The 20,634-nt window shown below is 39.2% G+C and overlaps 1 protein-coding gene across 12 annotated transcripts in view; it reads right to left on the bottom strand.

Annotated features, from left to right (window-relative positions):
* DOCK7 (dedicator of cytokinesis 7) overlaps positions 1-19,671 on the bottom strand; it is a 231,082-nt gene extending 211,411 nt beyond the window's left edge. For 11 of the 12 annotated variants that reach the window (XM_032296788.1, XM_032296789.1, XM_032296790.1 and 8 more), the window contains exon 1: positions 19,502-19,671. In XM_032296788.1, the coding sequence (XP_032152679.1) occupies positions 19,502-19,539 (38 nt within the window). In that variant the 5' untranslated portion in view covers positions 19,540-19,671. The remainder of the gene's footprint in view (positions 1-19,501) is intronic. The other variant, XM_032296791.1, reaches the window with a different exon arrangement.
* Between the last annotated feature and the right edge of the window lie 963 nt (positions 19,672-20,634).

Here is a 20,634-nt window from a genome sequence, read left to right as displayed (position 1 = left end):
GCTTGAAGTCCTTACATATCCCGATCCTCTCATCAAAACTGAGATAAGAATATGTAAAAGCCTTTAAAAAGACACAGAATAAACATTCTGTCTACCTACCTCATTGCTACTCAACTCACTCTACCAATCTCAGCAGTAGCTCAATGTTTCTGGGGCTAAACCATGAGTAAACTGAACAGTAAACTGCTGTATTTCATCAAATTCAAGATATCACTAATTGTTAAGAGGTGACATTACTCCGCATACAGCTAATAAATAAAAAGCCAATTAATCATCACGACATCAGTTAATTGAAGATTTCAGATGTTAAAATGTAAAATTTAAAATAGTTACTTCAAAAAGAGGCAATCTTTTGTTTAATAACAGACATAAAAATGATAATCTTCATATTACAAATCTTTTATATGACATTAATTTCCCCAAAAAAGAAAACCTGTAATTTGAAAATAAGCTGTGATAATGCAACAAGAACCATTTCCAAACTGAGCTATAGTAGCCATAAAAATATGTACAACTCAGGCAAAGGATGTATTTACAACTGAGATCTTCTGCATAGATTTCATTAAAATGGTAGTGAAGAAATCTTCCCAAATAAAAAAACTGTACCTCTTAACCGTATCATGATCCAAAGTATGCAAGAGAGAAATGTAATAAATATAGGCCCTGATACCAGTTAAAAATCCTTTATCACAGGTTACTTTTTCCAATCAGATTTTTTCTTACTTCTAGTGATAGCTCAGAAAGAAAAACAAGGGAGTCTTTTTTAGTCTTAATAAACCGTTAATATTAATTGCAAAGTAGAAAGAATAGGTCAAAAATTCTGTACTTATGCCCCTAAATTATAAAATGAAAAAACCTTCTATCCCTCCCAAGAAAACATGATCCAATATTTGATCCATTTATCTCTTTATCCACTTCTCCATTCCTACAAGCTACCTATGTTAACACACATTACAGTTTTCACAAAAGAAAGCATCTGCTCAGGCCATTCATCAGAGGATATTGGAAATAACCAGCAAAAGAACCACATTCTGAGAGCAAATTATGTTGCATTTAACCTTTCCTCTAACCCACTCCTACTCACCCTGTCTAGTCATGATTTCAAGAATGAACCAAGGGTGATAAGGCAAATCTGGGCCTGCCTCTCTCATCTCTGGTCATTCTTCATGGGACCAGAAATAAAGCCTAAGTAAAGATGACTAAGGAGAGTTCATGCTAAACTCATAAGAAAGTTTAGTTGAGTTACTCCTATAAAGTCACACAAAAAAATAACTGCAATGTACTAATAAGATGCAATGTATCAAATAGGATAATAAGATCTCTTGGAACTGGCTCTATTTGTATCTAAGACAGAAGTCGGGGAAGAAATGAAGGGTAAAGGATGTATCAGGGACAAAGAAAAAACGGGCTTGCTAAAAATCCCCAAAAGAAAAGGAATAGAGCAGCGGACACTCCAGTACTGTAACTATCCAAGTTCAAGACTGGTGAATGATGGCTTGTATCGGAGTTCCAACACTGTGTATGAGTTGGTATTAAAGATGAAGAAAACAAGTGAAACCCATCTGTACTAAAATACAAAAATTAGCTGGGCGTGGTGGTGGGCGCCTATAGTCCCAGCCACTTGGGAGGCTGAGGTAGGAGAATCCCTTGAACCTGGGGCAGATGTTGCAGTGAGCTGAGATCATGCCATTGCACTCCAGCCTAGGTGACACAGCAAGACTCCAGGTCTCAAAAATATAAACAAATAAAGATAAAACAATAGACTACACAAAAACAACACTGTATCACCTACTAAGTATTTGCACCAAAAAATGTTTAAACTGAATTGAATCAAATCTTTACATCTAACTTCCAGTTTATGGGGTAATATAGAGGACAGTGTAACAATAATATTGTAAGGAAGTCATCAGACAAAAACTAGAAGGCAGGTCATGCTATGTGCCAAAATCTCTTCAACGGTTTAATATGGTAGATAAATTAAAAAGTAAAGGCAGTGGGCTAAGTTTTAATGTAAAAAAGACTTAAGACTAAAAGACAGGCTGGGCATGGTGGCTCACAGCTATAATCCTAGCTCTTTGGGAGGCTGAAGCAGGTGGATCACCTGAGGTCAGGAGTTCAAGACCAGCCTGAGCAACATGATGAAACCCTGTCTCTACTAAAACTAAAAAAAATTAGCCAGGCGTGGTGGTGCATGCTTGGAATCTTAGCTACTGGGGAGGCTGAGGCAGGAGAATCACTTGAGCCCAGGAGGCGGGGGTTGCAATGAGTCAAGACTACACCATTGCACTCCAGCCTGGGTGAAAGAGCAAGACTCCGTCTCAACAACAACAGAAAAGACTAAAAGACAAAATAAGAGGGGCGAAGAACAGGCTTAAGAGATATAACCAAATGCAACATACAGTTACTACTGAACCCTGATTTGAACAAACCAGCTGTAAAAGATATTTTGGTAGAAGAGAAATTTTAACATGGGCAAGGTAATACATAAGAGTTATTGGGGTTTTTAAAAATGCTTTTACTGTGTGAAAGCAGTATGCAGTAATTCAGGAAAATGTCCTTATATTAATATTTTAGAGCTGTAAATGATGTTTATAATTTAGCTTAAAAGTCTTCAGTTGGAGGCTCCAGCAGTGGCTCACGCCTGTAATTCCAGTACTTTGGGAGGTCCAGGCAGGAGGAACAGCCTGGGCAACATGGCAAAACCCTGTCTCTACTAAAAATACAAAAAATTACGCAGAAGTTGTAGTGTGTACCTGTAGTCCTAGCTACCTGGGAGGCTGGGGCAGGAGGACAGCTTGAGCCCAAGAGGTCAAGGCTATGGTGAGCTATAATTGCTGTACTCCAGCCTAGGCAACAAAGTGAGACCTTGCCTCAAAATAAAAGGATTCAGTTATTATTATTTTGCCTTAGTGGGAAAAACCAACAAATCAAATATGAAGATGGGGCAAATAAGCTTCAAGTGTACACCACATCCTCCATAAAGCCCTGTCTGATTTCTGTTCCATACAATTGAGGGTCTGAATCTGTTTGGACACTCCTCCCTATGCTTTCAAAGCACCCTGTGTTTACCCGCATACATTCAAGGAAAAGGAGCTTCCAGGAGACAAATTCAGACAGGCAGCAGACTAGCCACTGACCGCTTTCTATTTTCCTTGCCTTACTGACTGAGTTTGATTTCAGTGGTGGGAAAGCCCTATGTTTGTAAGCATTCTCTTCGATAGAAGCATAAAAATTGCAAAGGTTTCTATGGAACAGTCTTCATGCAACCCATAAGTATAAAAGTATGGTGAAGGAAAACAAGTACAGTGAAGTATCAAGAATTTGGCTTCTCAAGTCTGACACACTAATTCTTCAGAAGGACCTTTGCAACCTCCTTGAGGAATTAGACAAGAAAACTTCACCTCTGACTGGGATACTCTATGCCGTCTATTACTCAGCATAAATGTCCCAAAACAGGTTAATTTCTGCCATTAAAGAAAATACATGTTTTCCAATGCTAGTGGCATTTTTCTTGTGATAACCAAATAATACCAAAGTCACAGCACCTATCAAATCTGTTTTGAAATCTCGAATTCCTGGGCTCAAGTGATCCTCCTGCCTGGACCTCCTAAAGTGCTGGAATTATAGGCATGAGCCACTGCTGAAGCCTCCAACTGAAGACTTTTTTTTTTTTTTTTTTTTTTTTGAGACGGAGTTTCGCTCTTGTTACCCAGGCTGGAGTGCAATGGCGCGATCTCGGCTCACCACAACCTCCGCCTCCTGGGTTCAGGTAATTCTCCTGCCTCAGCCTCCTGAGTAGCTGGGATTACAGGCTTGAGCCACCGCGCCCGTCCCCAACTGAAGACTTTTAAGCTAAATTACAAACGCCATTTGCATCTCTAAAGTATTCATCTAAGGACATTTTCCTGAATTACTATTCTTCTATTTGGAAGGATTTGAAATCTACTATTTGAAGATTTGAAATCTACTATTCCTTACAAGGAATTAAGCAAATAAAAGTCAAAACTTCTGCCTCCTCTAGCAGACTGCCTAGCACATACAAAGTGCTTAGCTAATATTTACAGAGCTAAAGTGAAAATCATAGGAATAGAAAAGAAAAATTCATAATTCCTTCCCCAAAAAAGTAACTGAGTAAGAATACTTGAATGGAATAACTTACGTGAGCTCCTTCAGGGCAGGGACCATATCTTATTAATCATTATATCCTCAAAGTCTAAGACAATGGGGAGAGAGAGAGAAATGTCGAAATAGATATGAGTTTAGAGAGAGGAAAAAAAAAAGATAGGGAATAAGAATGAACTTAGAGACTACCTACTACTTTTAAAACACCTTTTGAAGTAAACCAATTCATAAGTGATGTTGGTTTTTAATTGATTAAAAGGGAAGAAAAAAGCATTTTTTATTTAAAACCTTTTATGTATGATTGTCAAATAGAAAAATATTTGCAGGGGGAAAAACGTCTCAATCCAGTTGAGATCATTATTACCATCTCTGTTACCTGGTAGAGTAAGAAACTACTACCAAAACACAATATTCTATTTTGTATAAAACTTTTTTTATAAATAATTTTTTTTACGGGATATACAATTTGTTTGCTTATCTCAAAATAGTCTCTAATGTGTCTTTAGCATATCTGCAAAGGGCTGGCTAAAAGAATTACTTTCAAGCTCTACTATTACATAAATAGTTACTATGAGAAGCAGAGAAAATAAGATTTTCCAAAATGAAGACAAAAAAAAAAAAAACTCATACAATAAATCTTTTAAATAAATAAATAAATGGCATTACAAAATGCAAATTTAGGGAAAAAAAAATTGCAAGCTTCGCAAAGAGGTGCAAATAAAAGGTCCATCTCTCTGCCATCCCCAATCCCCAGTCTTACTCCTCAGATGTAACAGTTAATATTTTCTTGGTATCCTTCAAGAAATAGATGTGTATCTATCACTATATATATAAGAAATCCTTTTTTTTAATGTCCACACATGATATCATACAATAATCATTTCTTGATACCTTACATTATACAATATATATTAGAAATCTTTCTATATTGGCACATAAAACTAGCACCATTTGTCAGGCACTTACAATGTGCCACATACTGTGCAAAGTGTTAATTTTGTTATACCTCAAACTTTAGAAAACCCTATGAAGTAGGTACTGTATTTGAATATTGAAGTTTCAAGAGTTTCACACAACTGATAAAGAATAGAGCCAAGATCTGAACATAAAGACCTCATTCTTAACTACTAGTTTCCTTTATAACTGCTACAAAGTCCCTGGTATGGATAAATGAACATATTTAACCAGTCTCCACTGATGCACATTTAAACTATTTCTAGTTTTTCCAAAGATTATCACTAGAAAGTAAGTTCTATGAGACAGAGATTTTTGTCTGAGTCAAGAATTACGGGCAATTTTTGAGGGCTTTCTGTATTTCCAAATCCTCTGCAGCAACATTTTATAATCAGAAAAAAATAGATATTTTTAGATACATTTCAAAAATAAAGTAACTTGCCCAAGTTTATAAAAGGTAGAGTCAGGGTTTGAATTCAGATCCATAAAGCTCCTAAAGCTTTCCATGGAGGCAGATTTCCAAAGATAAAATAATTCTTACCATAGTTCATATTAATGATTTGTCTATGTTCCAAAACCCAGCCTTTCAGGTCAGTTAAAGATATCCAGCAAAAATATCTGCTGTATACACTAACATAGTATAGGAACACTAGAATGACTACCACCATTATTATGATCTGTTTCCTATCCTTCATGTATGGCTAAATAAAACACCAATCTAAGCCACTGTCTTTGTGTCATTTGTAAGTTAGCCCATGTTAAATTATTTAGGAACACAGAAGGCTGGACCATAGTAACCACTAAAGTAAAGGCTCAAGAAAACTAAAACATACACAGATTGATATGTGAAACAAAAAGAAATAGTCCTTCTACATAATACACTTAAGATTTAAAATATACCTCCTTTTCTGGTGGGGAAAAGGATTTAAAAAAAGGTGTCAGGTGTCTCATATATCCCATTTGACACTATTTTGGGGATAACATTACTCAAATTATTTTTACATTAGAAAGCACTGTATTAAGGAGACTTGGATGGTTCTATCACTGTGATCAACAGCATTTCAATATGAATCTCAATTTCATCAACTAAAACCTGGTGATAATATCGCTCCCTACTTCATGTAACATATTATAACTACATTAAAAAAAGAATTCAAAAATTTAGCATTTGTAAATATTAACATTGACCTCAAATTGGCAATTAAAAAGAGAGGGAAAAGAAAAATATCTACTGCAAAAAGTTTATCCTCCTAAAAGGAGATAAATTTATCTTAAATTCCACCCTACTTTATAAAAATAAACCCAGGGCTGCCTTACCCATAAACGTACAAAATTATATCCCCGTGTAAAGTGCATATAATTAGTTGCTAAATCGTATTTATTCTAACTCTTACGTACTTCTCAAATCCTTGTCCCCACCTTTCCTTTTTTACAACATCTGCCTCAAATAACATCATACTTAACAGTAAAAATCTGAATGCATTTCTCTATAGAGCAAGAGAAAGCCAAGTATGTCTGCTTTTACCACTTCTATTCAACCTTGTACTAAAAGAGGGAAGGAGGGAGAAAGGGAAAGAGGGAGGGAGGGAGGGAGGGAGGAAGGAACGAAGGAAGGAAGGAAGGAAGGAAGGAAGGAAGGAAGGAAGGAAGGAAGGAAGGAAGGAGGGAAGGAAGGAGGGAAGGAAGGGCGTTTAGATTAAAAAGGAAAAAATAAAACTGTCTTTACTCACAAAAAATTATCCTATATACAGAAAATTCTAGGGAACCCACCAAAAACTACCAGAACTACTAAAGCTCAGCAAGGTTGAAGGATACAAGTTTAATATCCAAAAATCAACTGTATCCCTATATACTAGCAATGAACAAACCAAAAATGTTTTTCAATTCCATTCAAAAGATCAAAAATAATAAAATCTTTAGAAATAAAATTATACAAAAGAAGTACAAGACCTGTACACTGAAAACTTCAAAATGCTGAAGAGAGAACTTAAATAAGATCTAAACAAATAGACCCTCCATTTTCATGGACTGAAAGACTCAATATATTTTGTTCAGATGGCAATTCTCCCCAAACTGATCAACAGATTCAATGCAATCTCTATCAAAATCCCAACAAGATTTTGCAGAAACTGGCACACTTTATATTGACATTGATCTTAAAACGTATATAAAAATGCAAAAAATCCAGAATAGACAAAACAATTTTGAAAAAGTAAAAAATTAGAGGATTCAAACTTATGAATTCCAAATCTTACTTTAAAGCAATGGTAAACAGAACAGTACTGTACTGGGGTAAGGAAAGACATACAGATCAATGAAACAGAACCGAGTATCAAGAAGTGAATTCTTACATTTATGGTCAACTGATTTTTTTGACAGTGGTGCCAAAGCAATTCAATTGGACAAAAATATTCTTTTCAACAGTGTTGCAACAATTGAACACCCACAAACTAAAGACAAATTTAGACCTTTATCTCAAACCATGCACAAAAACTAATGCAAAATGGAACATAAACCTTAATATAAGAACTAAAACTATAAAATTTTAGCAGAAAATAGAAAAAAAAAAAACTCATGACAATTGATTAGGCAAAAAGTCTTAGCTACAATACCAAAATCCTGATGCATAAAAGAAAAACACAGATGAAATTGGACTTCATTAAAATTGAAAACTTTTGTGCTTCAAACATCACTTTAAAAAAATGAAAGGACAAGTCAAACAAGGAAATAATGTTTATAAATTATATATCTAAAAAAGGACTTTTACCCAGAACACATAAAGAACTCCTACAACTTAAAAACAAGATAAATAATCACACTGAAAAATGAGTAAGACCAGCCTGGGCAACATAGTGAGAGTCTGTCTCTACAAAAAAATTAGCCAGATATGGTGGCATGGGCCTGTAGTCCCAGCTACTCAAGAGGTTGAGCTGGGAGGATGGCTTGAGCCCAAGAGTTTGAAGCAGCAGTGAGCTACTATCGCACCACTCAACTACAGCCTGTCTCATCAATCAACCAATAAAAATGAGTAAGAGATCTGAATAGGTATTTCACCAGAGCAGATATGTGAGTGGCTAATAAGCACATAAAAAAAGGCCACTAGTAATCAGGAAAACACAAATCCAAATCAGAATGAAATACTTCTTCACACTCACCAGAATGTCTATAATCAAAGAGGACAATAACAAGTGTTAGCAAGCATGTGGAGAAATTACAACCCTCATACATTCCTAATAGGAAACCAAAATGGCAGTCATTATGGAACATTTTCGCAGATCCTCAAAAAGCTAAACATAAAATTACACTATGACCTAGCAATTCCACTCCTAGATATGTACATACTCACAAGAATTGAAAACAAGTCTTCAAACAAAACCTTGTACTCCCATTGGCACCATTCACAAAAGCCAAAAGGTAGAAACAATCTAAATATCCACCAACTGATGAATGGATAAACAAAATGTGCTACATACAATGGAATATTATTCAGCCATAAAAGGAGTGAAATACTGATACATGCTACAACACAGGTGAACCAAGAAAACATTATGGTAAATGAAAGCAATCAGGCATAAAAGGCCACATATTGCATGATTCTCTTTTTTTTTTTTTTTTTTTTTTTTTAGGAGAAAGAGTTTCACTCTTGTTACCCAGGCTGGAGTGCAATGGCGCGATCTCGGCTCACCGCAACCTCCGCCTCCTGGGTTCAGGCAATTCTCCTGCCTCAGCCTCCTGAGTAGCTGGGATTACAGGCACGCGCCACCATGCCCAGCTAATTTTTTGTAGTTTTAGTAGAGACGGGGTTTCACCATGTTGACCAGGATGGTCTCGATCACTTGACCTCGTGATCCACCCGCCTCGGCCTCCCAAAGTGCTGGGATTACAGGCGTGAGCCACCGCGCCCGGCGCATGATTCTCTTTATTGTGATATCTTCTGAAAAGGCAAACTGAGAGAGTGACACAAAAAGTAGATTCGTTGTTGCCTAGGGCTTGGGGTCAAAACGGGGAATTGCAAACTGGCACAAGGAATTTTTTGGGGTGATGGAAACGTTCTAAAACTAGATTGTGGATGATGGTTTCACAACTCTAAGTTTACTAAAAATCATTTAATTGTAAACTTAAAATGAATGAATTTTATGATATATAAAGTATACCTAAATAAAGCTGGGTTTTTTTCCTAAGGGTCTGGGTATGGCTGGAACTGCTCCGCAAAGATAAGGGGAAGAAACTCTTTATTGGTCAGAGAGAGAATGATGATGAAAGAAAAAGGAAAGCTGGAATGTAGTCACGAAGAAAATTTTGCACCATGAGACTCTGTACCACGATCCTGTATCATTAGCAATTATGAAAATTATTAAATGGTTGGTATGAATGAAGGAGTTAGTTGTTTTCTGGCATCACAGGGCAAACCAGGAATAGCCCATAATGATGAAAGCATACGGATGCTGAAGAAAAAATGAGAATGACAAAAGTTAAAACGAAAAACCAGGAAGACATCCTTGGGAGGGCTATCAGTTGGCACTAAGAACCGAGCAAAACTTTAAAAAGTTAAGGGACAGGGAAGCCACAGCTAGCTAGCATCAGGTTACACTGGTTTTCTTTGAATTTCTTTGTATTTCACCAGTTCCATTTAAATTGCAGGTAGGATAGCTGTCTATACTGCCATATATTTTGGTAATTATAGTGATATGGAACCATTTAAAATGACTAATTTTAAAGAACATCAGTTGTTTTGCTATGATCAGCACTCTCATCCTCCTTTAGGTCAGAAACCCTTCTTTGGTAAGGAACTCATTCTGTAAGATGTGGGTGGGGCTAACACGTCTTTCCCTCAAGCCACAGAGAAGGGCATGCGACCCACAGTGGTCAGACTCTCCTATGCCCCTAAACATAGTAATTGGTTCAAGGAAGGACATGTTACCCAAGTCACATCAATAATTGAGTCCTTGGATCTTTTCTGCCAGAACTAACTGGTAAAATTTGAGCCTAGCACTGTCAATCTCATTGTGGCCATTTTGTGGAAAACCTACCCAAGATATGAAGATAAGAGGCTGCTGATATCATCTGTATCCCTGGACCCAATATACTCAGTTACATGAGTCAACACTTTTTGTGTGTGTGCAAAATAATCTGATCTGTCACTTGTAACCCCAGCAAAAAAAAAAAAAAAATCCCCTGTAAAAAGCCACTGAAAAAAGCAGTGAGGTATACAGAGTGTTTGCCACAGGGGTCCAAATGATGCAACCCCAAAATAAAGAGGAGTTAACTCTGAAGAGATTGAGTTGACTGGAATGAAGAAGAAAAGCTCTAAATAAAGCATCAGTTCTTAATTATTATCACAGGCTCTGTTTTCTAGGAAACCCAGCCTAAAAGGGTATCTACAAAAACCTGTCAGCTACCATTAGGCTTAACAGTGAAACACAGAGTGCTTTCCCTTTGAGATCATAAATAAAACAAGGAAGTCCAGGCACAGAGACGCATGCTTGTATTCCCAGCAGTTTGGGAGGCCAAGGTGGGAGGATATCTTGAGGCTAGCAGTTTGAGACCAGCCTAGGCAAAATGGCAAGACCCCATCTCTACAAAAAATTTAAAAATTAGCCAGGCATGGTTGTGCACACCTGTAGTCTTAGCTACTCAGGAGGCTAAAGTGAGAGGACAGCTTGAGCCCAGGAAGTCAAGGTTATAGTGAGCTATGATCACGCCACTGTGCTCCAAGTTGGACAACAGAGCAAGAGTCCATCTCAAAAAAATAAATTAAAACTAAAAAACAGAAAAATAAGAATGTAAGAATGTTCAATATTAATACAATGTTGAACAGCAATGGTACCAATCTACACAGTAATATAAAATAATAGTCTACAGAGCAAGATAAAAAATAGTAAGTCAGTTATAAGGTTTGAAAAGGAAGAAATAAAAAAAAATTATGATTTCCTGATCATATGGCTGTCTTCACAGAAAATACAAGGAATTCACATTCTTAGAATAAACAAGAGTTTAGCAAGGTATAGCTGCATACAAAATTGTTATACAACTAGGAATAAATCTAACAAAAGATATGCAAGAACCTAACAGAGAAAATTATAAAATTTCATTGTACAACATAAAGAAGACCTAAATAAACAGAGAGATGCACTATGGATCACAGATTGGAAACTCAGTATTATAAGGATATCATTTCTTCCCCAAATTAACATATAGATTCAATGCAATCCCAATCAAATTCTAAGAGTTTTGGGTTCAAGGGGTTCGGTTTTGTTTTCGGTATTCTAAAATTTACATGGGAATGCTAAAATTTACATGGGAATTCAAAGGGCTAAAAGCAGTCAAGAATTTTTTTAAAGGTGGAAGGAGTTGCTCTACTGAGTGCCAAGGCTGATTATAACTAAGATTATTTATACTTTTTAAAAATATATACTATATAAGCAGACAAACGGAACAAAATAGAGATCCCAGAAAAAGACCCATAAATAAGGATATATAATCTACAACAGATAATTCCATTGTACATTTTAAAATAACTGAAAGAATATAATTAGATTGTTTGTTACACAAGATAAATGTTTGAGATGATAGATACACCATTTACCCTGATGTGATTATTACACATTGTATGCCTGTATCAAAATATCTGATGTGCCCCATAAATATATATGCATACTATGCCCACGAATATTAAAAATTACTTTTTTCTTCTGAAATCTAGGTGGAAAAAATAAAAAAAATTAAATTAACTTAAAAAAATTACTTTTTTTTTCTGAGATGGATTCTCGCTCTGTCACCCAGGCTAAAGTGCAATGGCGCAGTCTCAGCTCATTGCAACCTCTGCTTCCCGGGTTGAAGTGATTCTCCTGCCTCAGTCTCCCAAGTAGCTGGGATTACAGGAACCCGCCACCACGCCCAGATAATTTTTGTATTTTTAGTAGGGGTTTTGTATTTTAGTAGGGGTTTCATCATGTTGGCCAGGCTGGTCTCCAACTCCTGACATCATGATCCGCCCACCTTAGCCTCCCAAAGTGCTGGAATTACAGGCGTGAGCCACCACACCCAGCCAAAAATTACATTTGTTTTTTTTTTTTTTAAATCTACAATAGAGGTGGCAGGGCAGATTAATGGGGAAAGGATAATCCATTTAGAAAAAAGTTAAAATTTCACACCATACACATATCAAGTCAAGGTGGAATATAAACCCAAATAAAAAAGTGGTAACTACAAATTTATGATAAAATGAATATATTAATATCTCGGTAATAAAGTATTTATTAAGACCCATAAAGTAATAACCATCAAAAAAAGACTGATAAGTTAAACTTCATTAAAACTGAGAACATAGGGCCGGGCGCGGTGGCTCAAGCCTGTAATCCCAGCACTTTGGGAGGCCGAGGCGGGTGGATCACAAGGTCAAGAGATCGAGACCATCCTGGTCAACATGGTGAAACCCCGTCTCTACTAAAACTACAAAAAATTAGCTGGGCATGGTGGCGCGTGCCTGTAATCCCAGCTACTCAGGAGGCTGAGGCAGGAAAACTGCCTGAACCCAGGAGGCGGAGGTTGCGGTGAGCCGGGATCGCGCCATTGCACTCCAGCCTGGGTAACATGAGTGAAACTCCGTCTCAAAAAAAAAAAAAAAAAAAACTGAGAACATAGAGCTTTCATAAGACTCCATTAAAACAATGAAAAACAAGCCACAGGGTAGGAAAAGGTATTTGCTATACATATAATCAATAAACAACTAATACACAGACTGTATGTAAAGTACTCACACAAAATCAATTAAAAAAAAAAAAACCCAAAGGGAAAAAAACAATGCAGGAAGGGGATAACAGCAAAAGAGTTAAATCCGCAATTTACAAAAGAAGAAATTCAAATAATAAACATACAAAACAGAGCTCGACCTCATTAGCTGTAAATTAAAAATTAAAATTTATCATGAGATAGCACTGTGCATCCACCAGCTTGTGGCAAAAATGAAAAAGCTGGCCATACCAAGTGATGGCAATGATGTAAAGCAACATGGTTGTGAGACTGTAAATTTCTACAACCACTTTAGAAAACAGTTTGGCACTACCTAATAAGCATTGCTGTACCAATAAAGATTGCTATCTATGACCCAGCAATTGCACAGGTGGCTATACCCTAGAGAAACTCATGCGTATGTATACCAGAATATTAGTATAGGAATGTTCATAGAAATGTTGTTTGTAATAATAAAAAAATGGAAACAATCCAAATGTTCACCTACTATAGAATGGATAAAATGTGGTATATTTATGCAATGAAATGCTACAAAGCAATAAAAATGAATGAACTTCAACTACTCAGAATATCATAAATTAATCTACCAAATTATAATTTTGTGCAAAGACGCAAGACAGAAAAGCATATACACAATACAATTCCACCCAAATGACTTCAAAAGGAGAAAAAAACATTTTGTTTAGTAATGCATTCACAGATGGTAAGATTAAAGAAAGCAAGGAAATGGTTATCCCAAAGTCAGAAGAGCGGACTGGTGCAGTCCAAAGAAGGGGCAAGATTTAGGAAAGAAAAGGAAGAATATATCTAAAAGAAAAAACATCAGAACAGTTACAGAGATGGAAATCAGCATAGCATTTGTGGGGGTACAGTGAAAACACCAGACTGGAGAACAACACGTAAACTACAGAATAAGTCAACAAGAGGAGGACCAAATTACAGTTAACCTTAAAATCCAAGGCTGGGTGTGGTGGCTTACACCCATAATCCCAGCACTTTGGGCAGCTAAGGCAGGTGTTGTTCACGAGGTCAGGAATTCGAGACCAGTCTGGCCAACATAGTGAAACCCCGTCTCTACTAAAACTACAAAAAATTAGCCGGGTGTGGTGGTGTGCACCTGTAATCCCAGCTACTCAGGAAGCTGAGGCAGGAAAATTGCGTGAACCCGGGAGGCGGAGGTTGCAGTCAGCTGAGATAGCGCCACTGCACTCCCGCCCTGGCGACAGTGTGAGCTGTGAACCTCTGTTACACACTTACACACACACACACAGATCCAAGCAAGGGTTTGGCTTTAACACTATAAGAAGTCACTTATATTCTCAAACTGCACAATGCCATGATGAAAGCTGTGTTTTAGGGAGATTTAATCTGCAACATACTTGAATTAGAAGAGAGAAAGACGAGGTCAGCTAGTAGCTTTCTATGGTCATATAGAAGTGAAATAATGAAGGATGCTCCAACATTGCTGGGTGGCATTCATTTAAACACTTTACGTGTCAGGCATCCATAGGATCTGTGTGAAGCACTAGAGATAAAAAGTCAAGATGCAGACCTGCCATCAAAGAGCTCAGAAAAGCAGTATAAAAATAGAGAAGGGGGTGGAGGAACATAAGAAATGTAACTTAAAAAAAAAAAAATAGCTCATGAAATCAGTGCTGAGGAAAAGAAAAAAAATCAAAGGTTCCTAGCCCTCAAGAGCTCTATAAGTCAAGTACACATAAGTACAACTGTATAGCCCAAGGATTGATAAGGAAGAGAATTAATAGGAAGTAGCCATGACTATATCACATACATGGGAGAAATGTGACAAGGAAAGGAAAAGGAATGTTTGGTTGGCAGCTGAAAACACCAGAACACTCAATAGATCTTTGTTTTATTACGAGAAAGGTATCTTATGGTTTAAGAGAAAGGTCCACTAAAAGGAGTACATTGAAGATGTCAGAATAGGGAAAGTTGTGGGATCAAGACTCAGAGAGGTGGCGAGATAGAATTTCAAAGTACAATAAAATGGGGAAGCTTTAGGAACAAGAGACCTTTTGGGCTCAAGGGAAAGATGGTTAAATCATATTGGGAGAGTAGTATGCTAAGGTTAAAATGAAAGACTAATGGTAGTCGCAAACTTTTCAGTAAGATGCGGTAGAGAAACAAAAGTATTAAATAGGAGAAATGATTTAAGGTAAACCTCATCTCAAATGGCAAGATACCAAGACATAGAGATCACCTCTGGAATGTTCTAGTCTCTCTCTAACACTTAAGAGAAGCAGGTTAGATATTCAGCATTAAGAATTAGTGAGATGAGTACAACAAAAGTTCAGGGAAGTATATGTGTCTAGCAAGATAAAACAGGCAGCACTGAAGTATTGGTAATATACGGAACTATGAATTGAACAAAGTAGATTCTGTAGATTGAAAGACTGGGCCCATCTGTCCAAAGTTACTAACACATAGAAGACTAAAAACAACTGAGGTGTTAAATAAGTCTATATGCAGGAAATCCCACTCATGTAAGATTTTCCTCAGAAATAAAGATCTGATGGAAATAAAGATTCATTAAATTTGGCTGCTTACACAGCAAAATGATACCCAGTTAACAAAGGAAGGACTAAGAAAACAGGCATAACATTTGGGATAGTAGCAGTGACACTGTTAGGAAACCTGCAACTACCCACAGAAAATATTCTGCAGAAAGAAAATATAGTCAAATAAAAAGAGTAGGCCAGGCACAGTAGCTCATGCCTGTAATCCCCGCACTTGGGGATGCCAAGGTGAGCAGATCCCTTGAGCCCCAGAGTTCAAGACCGGCCTGAGCAACATGGTGAAACCCCATCTCTATAAAAAAATGCAAAAATTTAAAAAAAAAAAAAAAAATGCAAAAATTAGCCAGACATGGTGCTCATAGTCCCAGCTACTCCGGAGGCTGAGGTGGGAAAATCACTTGAACCCAGGGGCAGAGATCGCAGTCAGCCAAGATTGCACCACTGCACTCCAGCATGGACAACAGAGCAAGACCCTGTCTTAAAAAAAAAAAAAAAATTCTGAAATCAGAGAAGTAGTTGAGTCCTGATTTAGGCAAATAAAATTGTTCTTTCTAGACCTCAATTCCCCATCTAGAAAATGATAACAATAACAGTAATATAAAAATAATAGCAGTAGCTAATATTTTTGAACGCTTATGTTACAGGCACAGTACTAATGCATTATTAGAACTGTATTAGCTCACTTACACACTTCACTCACCTAATCCTCACATTAATTGTATAAAGGCTGTTATCCCCATTTTTCTGTGGTATATGCAGAATTTCAATCTGTGCAATCTGATCCCAGAACCTGTATTCTTTAGTACATTCTTCTGCCTCTCTGGGTTATGAAGATGAGAATGCAGTAAAAAGTGCTTTAAGTGTACACAAATGTTCACCATTACTGCTGAGTATCAAGAGACAGGACAAAATAATCCCAACAAAATCCTAGACGATGTGTCTACAAACAGTCAACATTCCATAAATCCATGGGCCTTATCCTCAAAAAGTGAAGGGAACAGACACATAAAAAGGCAACTATTAGATACGGACAAAATATACATGCTGCTTTTCTAGGTGAGCAGAAGTAAACAGTATAATTCGTGATATAAGAATAAAGAGCCTTCAGAAATCACCAAATCACAGCCTCAAAAAATAACCACATTAAAAGCAAGGGCTAAAAAATAACTGCTACAAAAACAAGATCATTATAATTCTTTTTAAAGTAAAGGTTTCTGAACAATCACGAAGCTTTAAAAAGAAATAAGGTTTCAAACAGCAACAGGCTTTTCACAGAGCAACAAATTTCATATACACACACTATGGAAAGAATTATCGTTTCCAACAAAAGGTCCTACACCACATTATAAATATTGTAGTAAAAAATAGTTGATACTTATTAGGCACTTACACAGAGCACCATTCTAAGCACTTTAGAGGTATCAATTCATTTAATCCTCACAACTCTATAAGGTTAAATCCTACTATCATCCTCATTTTCTAGGTAGGGAAAATGAGGCAGAAGCGTGGTCAAGTAACTCAGCCATGTTTACTCAATGACTGGCTGTGCTGGGATACCAAACCCAGGAAATTCATATCCAGAATTTGTGCTATACTTCCTCTAATAGAAAAAAAACTAAAAGGCAGAACACAAATTAATTCATAAGTATTATTCAATCATATTTGATAATGAGGAAGAACCTTTCATTCACAATAAGCAGTTAATAACTCATTACCCATAGCAGTTCTGTCTTTGGCATTCCTTCCAAGTTAAGTCTGCACATTCTCACTGGACAATCTCATCAAACCACCCACCCACTGGCAAATACAATCTACTTGCTGATATCTCAAATCTAGATCTCCAGCCCAATCTCTCTTCTGTACCTCCAACCTGCGCCAAAACCAAATAGATACTTCTCTCTGAATGATTCATGAGCCCCTCAAAATTAACATGTCCAAAACTGAATCATCATCTCCTTTCCACTTGTATCTCCCAATTTCAAAGCCCTTTTTCCTCCTGTACTCCCTTACCCCGAAGACTGCCGCCATCATCCACCTGGTCGCCCCACTGAGGATGTCATTCCCAAACTCAATCTTCTTCACCTTGAATGTCCAATCAATCACCAATCACTACCATGTCTACCTCCTGTCTGTCCAATCAGTGCACATCTCTTCATTCACATTACCTAACTTAATTTTATAACTTCTTAAAAAGCTGTTCTTTGCATTTTGTGTCGTTTTGCACAACTGATTATCTTTTTTTCTTGTGGTTTGTCCTGTCCCATCTGATGGCAAACTCCACTATAACATACAATTTCATATCCAACTCTCTAATGTGCACTTGCTTTATCAGTACAATGTTTTCAGAGATAAACTTCAGGTTCTAAGAGAACTTAATACTAGGAATGCATGTCAAGTAGTAACATTTTTTAGTATCATCACCATCAGAAGACCTAGTTATTTTACAAAAAAAAAAAAAAAAGAAGAATTTCCTATCGTCACAATTCCCTGGGAGAAACTAATTACTACAAGTGTTTGACGACAGGTAGTATAGGCCATGTACTATGCTACACACATTACACAAATTATGCCATTTAATGTTCACGACAACACTATGAGCTGAGTACTATTATTATTCTCATTTGCCAGATGAGGAAACTGAAATTTGACCCAACAATTTGGCCAAGGTCCCAAGTTAGAAAGTATAGCCAGAATTTGAACCCATGTCAGAGTCTGACAGTAGAGCCCATGCTCTTATACACATGCTATTTTGTCCCTTAGGGAAAAAATAAAACAACAGGCTTTAACGCTGGAAAGAAACAAAAGTCTCTGCCTCGAAAGTAGCTAGGACTACAGGTGCGACACCACACCTGGCTAAATTTTTATTTTTATTTTTTGGTAGAGATGGGGGTGGGGCTCTCGCTATGCTGCCCGGACTAGTCTTGAACTCCTGGCCTTAAGTGATCCTCCTGCCTCGGCCTCCCAAAGTGCTGGGATTACAGGCATGAGCCACTGCACCAGGCCCCAAAATTTTTAAGAAATGTCAGCAAACTAAAAGGACTCAGAGCCACAGAAACACAACTGTCCAAAAACAAAACAAAAAAAAGTCATTAATTTGAATGCTTCTTTTCTTGGGACATCATAATTCACACAAGTATGATTTTATTAAAACAAAAATGTCTACTGTCTTATACGTAAGTACATTCCACAAAGAAATTCTACAAATATTAGAATCCTCTGTCATTCAATTTTTATTTGGCAGGTGGGAGAAACGTGGCAACCAACCACAAGTAGGTGAAAGGCTTTGAAACCTCCACCTTGATCACTTGCTTTACTTCAAGACTGCTAACATATGAGAGAAAGCCAATGTGTAAAGAACACTGCCTATCATCCATCTTCCTCGAGTGCTCGGAGAAACACAGGCGCACAGTTAAATTCACATGCGAACTCGGATGGAGCTTCAGCCTGCAATCCGTCGAGGATTCGGCAGCTGCACACCGAAGGTGAAGCCCGCAGCTCTCAACTTTTCATTCTGGCCACACGTTTTCAATCCCGGACGCACAAGCCCATTTAGAACCGGGCCCAGGGTTCAAAGACGGTCCCTATCAGATTTCTCAGGAAGAGCGAGACGCGTGAAGGAGTGGCGGCCTCCCCACCCGCCCCGAGCCGCCGCGCGCCTCTCCTTTTGTTGGGGTGGAGAGGAGGGCGGACCCCGCACCCTCTCGGGACCAACGGGGGGTGGGCGGAGAGAGTGGGGGAGAAACGCCGCAGCGGCCCCCGACCAGCCCGGGGGTGGGGACACAAAGAATTTGGAAGGCGGCCGACGAGCTCCTCCACCCGCCCTTCCAAAAACCGCCGCGAAAGTCCAGGCCCGGGCCGCCGAGCAGCCGGCGGAGGCGGGCGCGCTGGCGACCGCGGCCCTCTCCGCTCCCGGCCGAGGCTCAGCGGCGGGCGCGAGAAGAAGGCCCGGGTTCGAGGGCGGCGCGAGGCCTCAGCTACCCCCGCAGCCACCGCGAACCCCTTCCGCCCCGCCGCGGGCCAGGCCGCAGGATCCCTGCTCCGGCCCCGCCACACCCACTCGCCTCCTAGGCCCGGCCCGGGAAGACTCCGCGGCTCTTCCTCGGGCGTCGGCGGCGCGCCCCACGCCGGAGATTTACCTGCTGATCTTCTGGGCGAAGGCGCGGCGCTCGGCCATGGCTGCTAAGGCAGCGGCGGCGGGCTGGGCGCGGACCGGCGGGCGCGTGCCTCCTTGCTCGTGCTCCCTCCCTCCCGGCCTCCCCCAGTCCCGGCTCCGGACCTGGGAGGCTGGGGCTGGCGGCCGGAGCCGGGAACGAGCCCTGCCGTAATGCTCCTTAGAGGCGCGCACCGAGAAACCGCTCCTCCCCCAGCGCGTCAATCCCGGCGGGAGCCCAGGCTTCGGAAGGCGGTTGCGGCCGGCGGGAGCCGGGGGGAAGAATGAAACGCTGAAGGAGCCAGGCGCCAGCCCTAGCCGCTTCACTGCCGTGGGGCCTGCAAGACTGAGAGGTCGCGGAGAGAAGCTAGAGAAAGCCCAGCGACCTGGCGAGGCAAGAAAATAAGTTAGCCGAACGCGTAGGGGGAGCTTGGCTTTCCCGAAATGGAAGGGAAGGAAATGGAAGGTGGGCTTTGCCGAGGGGGCTGTGCTTTACCGCCCTGGATGACTGGGTTCATGTTTCTGCGGCACCCGTCTCCGAGCTTTTTAAAGCACTTTGGTTTCTGCTTTGGCCTCACGAATGGGGTCTAATTGGAGAAACAGTGGGTTTTTTTTATAGAGAAAGGGACGGAAAATACCTTGCTCCTGCAGAGGTAACAATAGTAATAGTTGACTTCTGGTGCTTAGCCAACCACTGGATTAAAGTTTTTCAAGCATGAGCGCTTTGAAGCAGATCGTTACTATCCCCATTTTAGAAGGGAGAAAATTGGCTCAGAAAAGCTAAGTGACTGGCCCCAGATGGTAAACTCTTCCACTGAGGCTCAAACTCAGAGCCTGTTCTTTTCTTTAAGGACATTTGTTTCTGTATTATTTCCCCCTTTTGAGTCTCGGTTTCTCTGCCTCTCTCATATATAATCCAAGTGCTCTCTAACGTTCTCCCCCATTTGATGTTCTGTTAAATAATCTCTGTGTTAATCACTGAAACTGACCTTGTCCATAATTGCCTATAAAATAAAGACTAGGCCGGGCGCTGTGGCTCACGCCTGTAATCCCAGCACTTTGGGAGGCCGAGGCGGGTGGATCACGAGGTCAAGAGATCCAGACCATCCTGGTCAACAT

The sequence above is a fragment of the Sapajus apella genome, unplaced genomic scaffold (assembly GCF_009761245.1).
Source record: "Sapajus apella isolate SASKATOON/1434 unplaced genomic scaffold, GSC_monkey_1.0 scaffold36, whole genome shotgun sequence".
Classification (NCBI taxonomy): domain Eukaryota; kingdom Metazoa; phylum Chordata; class Mammalia; order Primates; family Cebidae; genus Sapajus; species Sapajus apella.
This window is presented reverse-complemented; position numbering and strand designations above follow the sequence as displayed.